This window comes from Jaculus jaculus, chromosome 16 (assembly GCF_020740685.1).
Source record: "Jaculus jaculus isolate mJacJac1 chromosome 16, mJacJac1.mat.Y.cur, whole genome shotgun sequence".
In the NCBI taxonomy this organism is placed as follows: domain Eukaryota; kingdom Metazoa; phylum Chordata; class Mammalia; order Rodentia; family Dipodidae; genus Jaculus; species Jaculus jaculus.
The window spans coordinates 18,329,463-18,342,495 of record NC_059117.1 but is presented as its reverse complement, the minus strand read 5'-3'; the positions used below and the strand labels follow the sequence as shown (position 1 = coordinate 18,342,495).

At 44.3% G+C, this 13,033-nt stretch overlaps 1 protein-coding gene across 2 annotated transcripts in view; it reads right to left on the bottom strand.

The window, feature by feature from the left end:
- The window catches only part of Lhfpl3 (LHFPL tetraspan subfamily member 3), a 517,155-nt gene extending 515,415 nt beyond the window's left edge, over positions 1-1,740 (bottom strand). For both annotated transcript variants that reach the window (XM_045136192.1, XM_004652886.2), the window contains exon 1: positions 1,296-1,740. In XM_045136192.1, coding sequence (XP_044992127.1) covers positions 1,296-1,740 — 445 coding nt within the window. The remainder of the gene's footprint in view (positions 1-1,295) is intronic.
- Between the last annotated feature and the right edge of the window lie 11,293 nt (positions 1,741-13,033).

Genomic DNA, 13,033 nt, shown 5'->3' with positions numbered 1-13,033 from the left:
GTGAAACTAATAAGCTCACGAGTCAACCAAATCAGTAAATGAACAAAACCTCGCAAACCTTGATGTTGTCCAGCACTGTTAAAGATTCATACTACATGTCCTGATGATCTCAGGGATTAAATCCTCCTACCCAGAAAACGTGCCCAGAAACGGGATAGACAACAAACTCTTGTAACTAAGATCCTTAACTAATGACAATACTAAAACACAAACGAGAAAGTTAGGCTGCCTGAGACATTCCAACTTCCTCCAGTCGAAAGGGTTTCAACCACAGCCTTGCCCCTCTGGAGAGACAAGGATCCCCAGGACCTCCGACTTCAGTGAGAAAGGCCGGCGAGGGCGCGGGCAGAGACAGTGTCATCAAGGGAAGTACAGGAAAAGCCAGTTTTGTTTCGGGACTCCTCAAAGCCACCAGGAAACGTACTTCTCATCCTTTCTGGGTGGAAAGTAACTTCGATGCTCAAGAGGGGAAAAAAGGAGAAAAAAAAAAAGCGCTTTCATATTCTCCAGGTGGCAACAACCTACCCTGTCCAGGCAGTGATCAGAGAAGCTAATGAAACAGGCTTGTCTCCCTGCCCACTTTCCTAAAGCCACTTTCCCGATCCCCTCGAGTCCTCCGGCCGTCTGAAGACGAAATGGAAGGACCTCTGCTGACACGAGGCAAACTGAAAGTCTGGCTTTGGGAAATACCTACTCTAAACTACATGTTCGTGTTTGCTTGTTGTTTTTTTTTCTTAAAGGGGGAGGGAACCCGAAACAGAATTAGGAATTACTCGGCTCCAGATGGATAATGAAACATTTGTCACTGCTCAGCACAGACAGAAACAATTTCACCCTAAGGCACCCCTCCCCACAACACACACAACCACCACGAATTAAAAAAAGAAAGAAACAAAAAGAAAAAAAAAAAAAAGGCAGAAACAATTCCACCAAAGGGCAGCAGCCCAGGTTGGCTGGTCTTCAAATCCTCTTTCCACCTGCCTGTGTGTCCGTCCTCCAGATCCCTCAGCACCACGCCGCTCTCTCCGCCCACCTCCCTCACCTCCCCTTCTGAGCGTACTCACCTCCACAGCCACTCTGCCACGGGACCTGGTGCAAGAGCCCCGGAGGGGGGCAGGGGGAACCCCCGGGGGGGGAAGGGGTTCTGGCCTTCCAGGGTTGCCCCGGGACCCCTGTGGGCGGCGTGCACACAGCCCGGGTCCCTCTCTCCGCCCCCCCCCCCGCTCACCTACACCCCACCTTGCACCCCGCACCCAGCCTTCCCCCGGGGCGGGAGGAGGTGAGCGCGCACTCACCGGAGGTGAGCTGCATCCACGCACAGATCTTGTACACCGTGGCCGTGTTGCAGAAAAAGAAGAGGGTGAAGCAGACGATGCAGGCGATGGTGAGCGTCATGGAGAGGCCGATGAAGAAGGAGGCGGCTTTGAAGGCGCCCGAGGGCAGCGTGGAGAAGTCGGTGAAGCTGCCTCGGCACGTCAGCTCGCGGGAGAAGCCGTTGCCGATGCAGTAGTGGAACAAGCCGAAGTAGCCGGCTCGCGGGGTGTCCACGCCGTCGCCGATCCAGTAGGGCTGGATGAAGCACACCACGTTGACGATGGCAAAGCACACGGTGAAGATGGCCCACAGCACGCCGATGGCGCGCGAGTTCCGCACATAGTTGGTGTGGTACAGCTTGGCAGCCTCCTGTGCCGGGAGCATCGCGGCGGCGGCTGCGGCGGCAGCGGCGGAGGCTCCGGGCATTCTCCCCCTCCTCCTCCTCCTCCTTCTTGCCTCCTCCTCCTCCTCCGCCTCCCGGTCCTCCGCTTCCACCACCCACCCCGCCCCCCGCTCCCCGCGCCTCTCCGGGCGCGCAGGAGACACACACACACTCGCCGAGGGGCGCGCGCGCTGCAATCCCCCTGCCTCCGCCTTAGCCCAGCAGCCTAGCTCCCTGAGTCTGCATCCTCGCTCCCCGGAAGGAGGGCGGGGGAAGAGAAAAGCACCCCTCCGGCACACACACACACACACGCGCGCGCGCGCCGGGCACAGCCTCCTGCCCTCCCTTCCTTTCCCTTCCCTTCACTCCTGGCCCCGGGCTCCAGCCCAGCTCACCCACCCTCCAGGCCCTCTTCCCGCTGCAGCTGAAGGGTGGTGAACCCTCGCGATCCCCCACCCACCCAACTCCGCTTCCCGCCTCTGGACGGCACAACGCCCCCACCCCTCCACCACCACACTCCCCTCCCTGGCACGCCAGTCAGCGCTGCCCATGTCCGGGGTGCAGAGGACCGGGGTGACCGTGGGAGGCTCCTTAAGTGGCAGACGTGAGTCCTAAGGGGAGGACCACCCGGAGCACTCCCAGAAATCTTAGAGGCATTGGCAGGATCCCCGGTTATTGTTAGGGGGCCAGGATCAAGGGTGGAGGGGGGGGTTGAGGTGTGATTCTGGGAGCATCATCTCATCACTGCACAGCAACGTGCTTCGACAACCTCTGCATCTTTGCAGGTGCAGAGGAGAGACCACGAATGCTACCTGGTGCCCCTAGGAGACTTCTCTGTTAACACCACAGATTTGCCCTGGGGCAAAACTCCACCTCTGGTGACAGGTGGAAACAGAAGTTGGGTAGGACCCTGGCAGATGAAGATGGAAAAGACAAACCTTGAAGGTGGAATCATCTCTGACTAAGCTTCTCTTTGCTCTGTCCCCACCCCCACCCATGCAGCCAAATGAACTGTGGCCAGTGGACCTCCACATCTCAAAGTTAAGCCACTTATTTCCCCATAAAGCTTGCCATAGAGGCGGCCTGTGTGTGCACGGAAGCGATTGTTCTCATTCATTTTATAGTTTGTTTGAAAACATGGGATAGTTTGGCCAGTGTTTCATTTATTACACCAACACTCACTGGCAGCTGCTATGCGCTAAGGATACAAAGAGGATGGTAACCAGGACTCCGTTTTAATTGCCTAGGTACCTCCACCTGCCCCAAAGCCCCAGCAAATCATAGCCTTGTTTTCAGGGTGTCATCCCTGATCCTGTGCAGTCTTGGGAAACATGGCTGTTGGGCACCTGCAGTTTGTGTTGTGTTGTTTCCTTCGCTCGTTTATTCAGGATTTCTGTTGCATTCTAAATAGTCTCTCTCTTTCAATCCGAGTGTCTCTGTTTCCACCGGCTACTGTTTGGTTGCTTCTAAAACATGTAAGACCCCTGTCCCCCGAGTCTTCGAAACCGGAGTGCTCAATACAAGGAATAGATTTCAACAACAAACCATTTTGCACCACATAACTGCTGAATTCTTTGAGCAAAAAGAGAGAGTGCTGTGATCGACTTTGATAGGTCAGTCTTCATTTATTGGCTACAGAAATTAACTGCTCAATGAAAGAGTGATGAAGATTAATTATGCTCTTCCTCTGGTGACCTGAAGGTTGGAGATTGTGTGGGGAGGGAGAGGGAAAGTGGAAATTGGAGTATGGGACATACCAGATAATGAAAGAGCTGAAAGTGTGTGTTACAGTGAGTTTCTCTGATGACCATGGAATTTGTCCAGGAGCCATCAGGTAAGGAGGGCGCTGAAAAAAAAAAGGTCATCGCTGGATAGAAGCAAATGACATGTTAATTTAGAATTTCTATCATGTGGTTGTAAACTCTCAAGTCTCTAAAATATCAGAGGGATTTGGAGCAGAGAAGGAAGGTGGCCTAAATGTGGACCAGTGCAACATAACAGTTATGTCTCTAAAATTATAATCCATGATGACGTATCACCAGTATACTTACTGGTGGTATTGAACAAAACTTCTGTTAGGCTTCATTTGTCTGAACTCCCCTAAATCTGCTGGTAAATCAGAAACATTTTTAACGTGGAGGAAGGAAGACAAAAGATGAGGGCAATCAGATGGGGAGGGTCATTTGTCAGGCCTCGCACCCCAGAACAGAGACAGCTTTAAGGCGAGAACTGACCGTAATTTCTAGTGACTCGCTCAAGCCCTCAAATCCCCCAAACTTGCTTATATAAAGTGATCTTTCTTTAAAATCAATGCCTTGAAAAAATAACTGTACTGTTCCCAAGGGGATGTTTGAGATGGGAGGTTGCTGAGAAGGGAAAGCCAAGAATCAAAAGCCTGGTTAGATCTCAATGCTTCAATTGCCTTCCCGGGACAAAGAAAAGACTGGCAAGTGACTCAGCCTCGAAGGTTGTGATTCAAAGAGCTTTTCTTTTTGAGTCATGCCAAAGGAAAGCCTTATTCTCATTCCAGGTTTGGAATTGCCTCTAGGTTCGTGCTCAGAATGGGTATACCGCAAGGCACAGTCAAGGTGTCCATGAATCCTTGTTAACACAACTAGGAACCTACCGGTGTTGGGGTATTAAATAAAGCGCTCCAGTACATGCACCCTGAGACTATTTTTGCTCCTTGAGGTTAGGATATAAGCAGAAATGAACTGCATTCTAACATTTCTACCCTGTCCTGCACCGCAGCTGATTTCCAGGCTGATGCAAGGTCTGCTAAGATGCTGGGAATTACAAACAAGCTAGCCTGACTTGCATACTCTGGATGGACCATCAGTGAATGCAGGTAGTCCGTCTATCCTCCCCCAAACTCCCTTGTCACCACCTCTTCAGTCCTGCCCTTAGAAACCAGGGATCCCACAGGTAATACTCCCACCCTGAATGTAAAACTTGTGGCTTGCTCCATTCAGAGTTAAAGATTTTGGACAGCTAAACATCCAAGCAACTCTGCATTCATCAAATCAGTGTGAGCAAGAAAGTTATTTGGGGTAAAAGGCACTAATAAAACTAACCTGATACATAGTAAGAAGTTCCTATTAAAATAAATATATATATATATATGTTGCTGGGCTGGAGGAATGGCTTAATGGCTTAGGCATTTGCCTGCAAAGCCAAAGGACCCAGGTTCAATTCCCCAGGACCCACATTAGCCAGATGCACAAGGGGGCACACACATCTGGGGTTTCTTTGCAGTGGCTGAAGGCCCTGGTGTGCCCATTCTCTCACTCTCTCTCTCCCTCTTTCCCTGCCAAATAAATAAATAAATAAAAATAAAATTTTTAAAAAAGAAGTTGCTATTGATAAAAAAGTATTTTGAAACTAAAACGTGATTTATATGACAGGGTGAAAGTGGGAACCCTGAACACTCAAATCTCAAGTTCCACTGTTGAAAATGCTTTTCTCATACTGCCACACAGGGTCAGTAGTGAGACCTACTCCTCACAAACACTCAATGAATGTTAGTTAGATCTATATGACAAAGAACCGAACAATTCTTGGATTGTGTGAACTGCTAACAAGGTAATTCAACATGATAGAGGAGGGTTACAAAGCCTCAGAGGGCAAAAGTCTTAGGATCCAGCACTATCCTTACCTCTTAGAGTCCAAGTGTTCAAGACTCCATTTGTCTTCTCTAGAATTCAGTGAGGGGCAGGTGACAGCAAACACATTCTGCAGTAAAATTCTGTTCGACCAAGACTATTTCAAGGTGACTTTGAAAAACATTTTTAGGCTGGGCGTGGTGGCACACACCTTTAATCCCAGCACTTGGGAGGCAGAGGTAGGAGGATCACTGTGAGTTCGAGGCCACCCTGAGACTACAGAGTTAATTCCAGGTCAGCCTGGACAGAGTGAGACCCTACCTTGAAAAACCAAAAACAAAAAAAAGGAAAAACATTTTTAAAAGAGACACAACCTAGTTCTTAAAAGGTAGGCAACCCAAAGAAGAACTTTCAAGCTAAATGTTTTTAGTTAACTAAAACTAAATGTTTTTAGTTAAAATTGAAAACCCTTTCTGAAATATCATAAGCATAATTTGCAAGCAATAGGTGCTTGGAAGTTTTGCAAGAGTCATTGCTATGACCTTGGGTAATTCAGAGAGAGAAGATTTCTAAAAACTGGTACTTAATTGCTTTTTAGGTTTATTGCCGAGGTCACTATTGGATCTCACTCCAGAATACAAAGATTCACATAAGGAAGCACTTGGCACTCCCTTATGACTTCTCTTTGCTCTCCTTCCCTCTTTAGTTTTCACTTAGAGGTTTCAGAAATCAGGAATCACCCCTCAGTTAAGCAACCACAGAGTTAGTAGAGGCAATAAGATAGCTTGACTGTTTCAACACTCTGCTAACCAAGATCAAATTGATCCAAGGACTCGGAGCATTGCATCTTGGTCTGCACAATTTTTCAGTGAGACATTGAACTTCAAAAAGGAATGACACAGCGGGCATGGTGGTGCACACCTTTAATCCCAGCACTTGGGAGTTAGGGGTGAGAGGACCGCCTTGAGCTCAGGGCCTGTCTGGGACTACAGAGTGGGTGCCAGGTCACTGTGAGACCCTACCTTAGAAAAAAAAAAAAAAAGACAGAAACAAGGAATGAAACAGAAAACAGGAATACCAACCAGGCATGCTCCCTTCCTTTTCTCCTCTTTAGAATGTTTCCTGTATAAATGTGTCTTTTACATTTTTCCAGAACCCAGTTAAGAGCATTTTTTTTTCTAATAAGGCTTAATACCTCAGTAGTCTATGCTAAAAGAAACACTGCATAACTTTTGTAGATTCTTCGTTTCAGAATGCTTCTGCCCGAAGATAGATAGAGATGCCTATTGAGTATGACACTACAGAAACGTGATCTTCAATTGAAATGCATTATTTTAAAACAAATCCATTATGGAGCAATATTATATGAAAACTTCATGGTATGGTGTATTCTTCTATTTTATAATTATTTATTTGTGCGCATACACGTTTATGTGTGCATGCACATTCATGTATGTGAGTGCAGGCAGGCATATGGAATGGGTCACGTGTAGAGGTCAGAGGGCAACTTTTGGGATGGTTCTTGCCTGTCTACCTCATTTGAGGCAGGGTTTCTCATTCTGGATTCTTATCTGTCTGTTCTGTTTTTAATTGAGAATGCCTGTGTATGTGTGTGTGTGTGTGTGTGTGTATGAGCAAATAATAATTTGATCATTTTTCTCACGCTTTTGTCATTATTTTTTGAGGCAAGCCCAATAGACTGTTTTTCTTTATGTGTGAGAGAGAATGAGAGAGACAGAGCAAGAGAGAGAGAACAAAAGGGAGAACTGGTACACCAGGGTCTCCAGCCACTGCAGCCAACCACCCAGATGTGGGTTCTATCTTGTGTGCATGTGTGACCTTCCGTGCTTGTGTTGCCTTGTGCATCTGATTTATGTGGGACCTGGGGAGTTAAACTTGGGTCCTTAGGCTTTGCAGGCAAGTGCCTTAACCACTAAGCTGTCTCTCTAGCCCCTTTGTCCTTTTATAAAATTTTTATTTTGAGAGAGAGAAACCTGTTTTGTGACAAAGGTACACCTTGATTGAGCACATACACCTTCAAATTGGAACTTATAACTAAAAGCATTATTTGGCTTTTCTGCTGAGAGCAACTTTATATGCCAATTTTGCCTCTCCTACTTGGCAATCACTTGGGTCTCTCAAATCTCAGGTTCAGCCTTTTCAAGAATATCTCCAAGGCAGGGAGGGAATTACCATGGGATATATTTTATAATCATGGAAAATGTTAATAAAAATTAAAAAAAAAAAGGAAGAAAGAAAAGAAAGGAAGGAAGGAAGGAAGGAAGGAAGGAAGGAAGAAAGGAAGGAAGGAAGGAAGGAAGGAAGAAAGACGCCAGTGTTGGGGCTGGAGAGATGGCTTAGCGGTTAAGGCACTTGCCGGCAAAGCCAAAGGACCTGAGTTCAATTCCCCAGGACCCATGTACAGCCACATGCATAAGGTGGCACATGCTTCTGGGATTTGTTTGCAATAGCCCGGCTTGCCCATTCTGTCTCTCTCTCTCTCCCTCAAATAAATTAAAAAAAAAAAAAAAAAAAGAATATCTCCAAGGCAGAGGTAGGAGCATCTCTGTGAGTTTGAGGCCACCCTGAGACTAAATAGTGAATTCCAGGTCAGCCTGAGCTAGAGTGACACCCTACCTTGAACCCTCTCGCCAAAAAAAATTAAGAGTCTGTATTTTAAGTCTTATACTCCTGATATCCTTAAAGATAGACTTTGTTTCTTCCCATAGTAACGCAAAAACATTAGTCTTGATAAATCAACGCTTTTGGTGTAGAGGCATATTTTACTGCCTACATTAGTCAGTTTTTGTTGTAGAATCAGATCAACCTTACAGTGCTTTATAACCATTCTCATTCACTTCTAATGTATGCCACATGATCATGGCTATAGTCCTGCTTTAGGCAGTAGATCTGACTGATGACCTTGTCTTATTACCAGGATCAAGTTGAATGAGAAGACTCTATTTGTGTTGGTTTTTGTGTGTTGTTGTTTGTTTGTTTGTTTATTTTCAAGGTAGGTTCTCACTCTAGTCCAGGCTGGCCTGGAATTTACTATGTACTCTCAGGCTGGCCTCTAACTCACAGTGATCCTCCTACCTCTGCCCCCCAAGTGCTGGGATTAAAGGTGAGCACCACGATGCTGATCCCATTGTGTTATGGAAGAGAAAAGATCAGGAAGTGACTTAGGAAAAACTTTGGTTCAAATACAGCATGTAGCATACCCATATCCAAATATTCATATGCCAAAGCATAGCATATGAAGAAACCAATTGTCAATTGATAAGAAAGAGGATCGCCATGAGTTTGAGGCCAGCCTGAGGCTACAGAATGATTTCCAAGTAAACCTGAGCTAGAGTGAGATCTTGCCTTGCAAAAACAGAAAAAAATGGAATGTATTATCATTTTACAAGGAAAAGTTGAGTGAAAAATTAAGAACTTTGCCGTGTGTGGTGGTGCATGCCTTTAATCCCATCACTCGAGAGGCAGAAGTAGGAGCATCGCTGTGAGTTCGAGGCCACTCTGAGACTACATAGTGAATTCCAAGTCAGCCTGAGCTAGAGTGACACACTACCTCAATACCCCCCCAAATTAAGAACTTTAATAAAATTTACAGTATCTACTTTCTCTCTGATAAAACTTTAATATCAACTTGCTTTCCAAATATTTCCTAGAAAATGTGTTCATATATAATTCTTATTTAAAGGTTACGGATTATTTCATTATGAATAAGCATTATATCTTGTTCATTATTACATTGAAGAATATACTCATTCTTGAGTTTTTATAATAGAACATTAACAACGTGCAAAGGGCCAATAAGAAGCTAAGTTAAAAGTATTTTTTCATTTTTACATTTCTCAAATATGATGCATAACCATGCCTATTAAAGTGTTAACTAATTTTTAATAACTTTTGTTTCAAAGTGAAAAAAAAAATACGTTACTTGCAGAATTTTCAGAACTAACCTGCAGTATGTTCCAAACTTGGTTCTGGATTTTTTTTTTTCAGTTAGTATAAACTACAAGACTGTGGTGGTTTGAATGTAAAATTCCCCTCACATCCACATGTGTTTTGAATACTGGTCACCACCTAGTGGTAATTTGGGCAGTGGAGCCTTGATGGAGGAGGCGTCTTGCTTGGAGCAGACCTTGTCCACTCAGAACCATCTCATGCTTATTGCTACCTCCTAGGTGCCATGACAAGATGTGATGCCTGTGCTCTGCCACCCTGCTTCTGCCATGAGGAAACTTCCTCTCAAGACTGTAAGCCCAAATAAACCCTGTTCTCCCCTATGCTGCTTTCGTTGTGTGTTTTGTTCCAGCAGTGAGGAGGTAACTGCTAAGGTAACTGCTACAAGTACTGATTTACACAATCACTATTGTAATGCTACTTAAATATCGCATAGTAGTTTTATTTTGGCCAGCACCAACAGTGAAAACCAGTAGCTTCTAATAGAAGGGAAAAACTTAGATTGGAATATAAGAGAAAACTTCATGCCGAAAACAGTATCAATGAAAGCAACAAGCCCATAGGAAAATAGCATGGTGACCCCAGAGTTCCACTCACCCGAAGTCTAGGTTGGGACAAGTAGTGAACTAGAGAGAAGTTTAATCATGATGCCCTTAAAAGTGAGATAACCATAGAAAAGCCGGATCAGCTGCCTATATATCTGTAGCCAAATGAGGTGTGGCATGTGTGCTCAGGAAAGACAAAAGAGTGTTCAGTGGTGGAAAGGAAGCACTGAGGGAGAATGTAAAATATGCCAGAATTGGGCTGAGTAGATTTTTTAATGGTTAAGGTGCTTGCCTACAAAGCAAAAGGACCTGGTTTCAGTTCCCCAGTATGCATGTAAAGCCAGGTGCACGAGGTGGCACATGCATCTGGAGTTTGCAGTGGCCAGAAGCCCTGGCACAACCATTCCTTCTCTATCTGCTTCTTTCTCTCATAAATAAATAAATAAAATATTTAAAAAATATGTCAGAATCTGCTATGAGAGAATAGTAGCCCATGGGTTTGACATATTTGAGCACAATCTGTCTACAGAATTGGCTGACCACTAAGGTATGCAGATTCATGATCTCATTGTCTTAGGAAACCAGGCCAAAAATGTGAATATTCGAATAATATATCTTTGAGCACAGATATCGGTAGCCATATAATATAATGGATTTAAGTCCTGTAGGTGAAGTCCAAGCAAATTACTGAAAAGAAATCTTTAGAAAATAAAGTTAGACTCTACAGCTACTATCATTTTCAACAAGATAATATGAGCCATATAAAAATATTAGGAAAGCACCTCTATTTAAGAGGTGTGCTGAAGCCGGGCGTGGTGGCACATGCCTTTAATCCCAGCACTCGGGAGGCAGAGGTAGGAGGATTGCCGTGAGTTCAAGGCCACCCTGAGACTCCATAGTGAATCCCAGGTCAGCCTGGGCCAGAGACCCTACTTCAAAAAACTAAAAAAAAAAAAAAAAAAAAGAGGTGTGCTGGTTTGAATATAGGGTCCCAAAGACTCGGTCATTTTTTTTAAACATCTTTTTTTTTAAATTTTTTATTTATTTATTTGAGAGTGACAGACACAGAGAGAAAGACAGATAGAGGGAGAGAGAGAGAATGGGTGCGCCAGGGCTTCCAGCCTCTGCAACCGAACTCCAGATGCGTGCGCCCCCTCGTGCATCTGGCTAACGTGGGACCTGGGGAACCAAGCCTCAAACCGGGGTCCTTAGGCTTCACAGGCAAGCGCTTAACCACTAAGCCATCTCTCCAGCCCGACTCAGTCATTTTTGACTACACTTTCTACTTGAGGCCCTAGCAAGTAGATCAGTGCTATAAGGGCGCATGTCACTGGAGGTGGATACTGGAGTCCAGCCCTAAGGTCTGTTTGGGGGCAGATCTGCAGTCCAGCCCTACTGGGTGTGTTAGGAGCAGTTTGAACTCTGGCTGTTTGTATTTTATGGTTCTGGATTTGGTGGTGTCTCTCTGCTTGGATCTATTAAGGGGAGCCACCCTCTTCTGCCATTGATGGTATTCCCTGAGTTCTGCAAACCTGAAATAAATCCCTTTCTTCCCATAAGCTGTATCTGGTTAGATATTTGTCCCAGAAATGGGGAGTTGACTGCAACAGGAGAGAAAGAATAATTCCATAGAAGCTGACTCTGAGTAGGCCCAGATAACTTCATGGGACAAAACTTCAAAGCAGCTATTTATTCTTAATATATTTAAAAAAATAAAAAGAAAGTATGCTTGAAAACCTGAAAGAAAGCTTAATAACTCTTACTCAACAAATAGGGAATCATAATAGAGAAACGGAGACTACAAAAAAGAATCAAATGGAAATTTTAGAGTTGAAAAGGACAATGACTGATACGAAAAATTCACCAGATGGGTTAAGTAGAAGATTTGATGGGGTGAAATGAACATTAATGAATTTGAAAATAAATCAATGAAGATTATTCATTGTGGAAAGGAAAAGGCAGAAAGCCTCATATATCTGTGAGACAATATTAAGTATACTAATGAGTATATAATGAGACTTCCATAAAATTTGTGACTAAATGTTTTCATGATTGATGAAAATATTAGTATATAGAATGAAGATAATCAATAAATCCCTACTAGAATAAACACAAAAAGTTCTATACCAAGGTATGTATCATAGCTAAACCCCTAAAGCTAAAATGAAAGAAAATCTTGAAATCAACAAAAGAAAAACAAATGAAAGAACACAAACATGATTGATGGCTCACACCTAGTCGGACTGGATCAAGGTCAGTATCCTGGTTGTGCTATGACGGCACAGGTTTGACAAATGTCAATTACTAACTGGGGGAAAATAAGTAAATGATACACAAGAACCCATTTGTATTATTTCTTATAGTTGCATGCAAATCCAAATATCAAAATATAAAGTTATGTTAAAATTGAATGAAATAGGGCTGGAGAGATGGCTTAGCAGTTAGGCACTTGCCTGTGAAGCCTAAAGACCCCGGTTCAGGGGCTGGCGAGATGGCTTAGCAGTTAAGCGCTTGCCTGTGAAACCTAAGGATCCCGGTTCGAGGCTCGATTCCCCAGGTCCCACGTTAGCCAGATGCACAGGGGTGCATGCATCTGGAATTTGTCTGCAGTGGCTGGAGGCCCTGGTGTGCCCATTCTTTCTCTATCTGCCTGCCTCTTTCTCTCTCTGTCTATCACTCTCAAATAAAAACAAGAAATAAAACTTAAAAAGTTAGATGAAACAATAAATGTATACATCTTACAAATGCAAAAAAAGTAAATGGACTAAACATATTAGTCAAAACAGGAGCCAGGCATGGTGGCGCATGCCTTTAATCCCAGCACTCGGGAGGCAGAGGTAGGAGGATCGCTATGAGTTCAAGGCCACCCTGAGACTGCAGAGTGAATTCTAGGTCAGCCTGGGCTAGAGTGAGACCCTACCTTGAAAAACCAAAACAAACAAACAAAAAAACCCAAAAAACAAAAATAGGGAGCTTGTCAGACTAGCAAAGAAATAATATAAATATCCATCATATGGTAATAGATAAATGTTTTTAATCTGTCCAATGCAAGTTGTCCAGCCACAAAATGAAAAACTATGAATACAAAGCATTGTGCTATGTTAGAGATTCAGTAAATAGGGCTGGAAAGGTGGCTTAACTCTATAACTACATGAACACAAAGCAAAATCTACAGAGAATACCTCAGGGAATTTTCCACACAGAAGAGTCAAACAACCAGT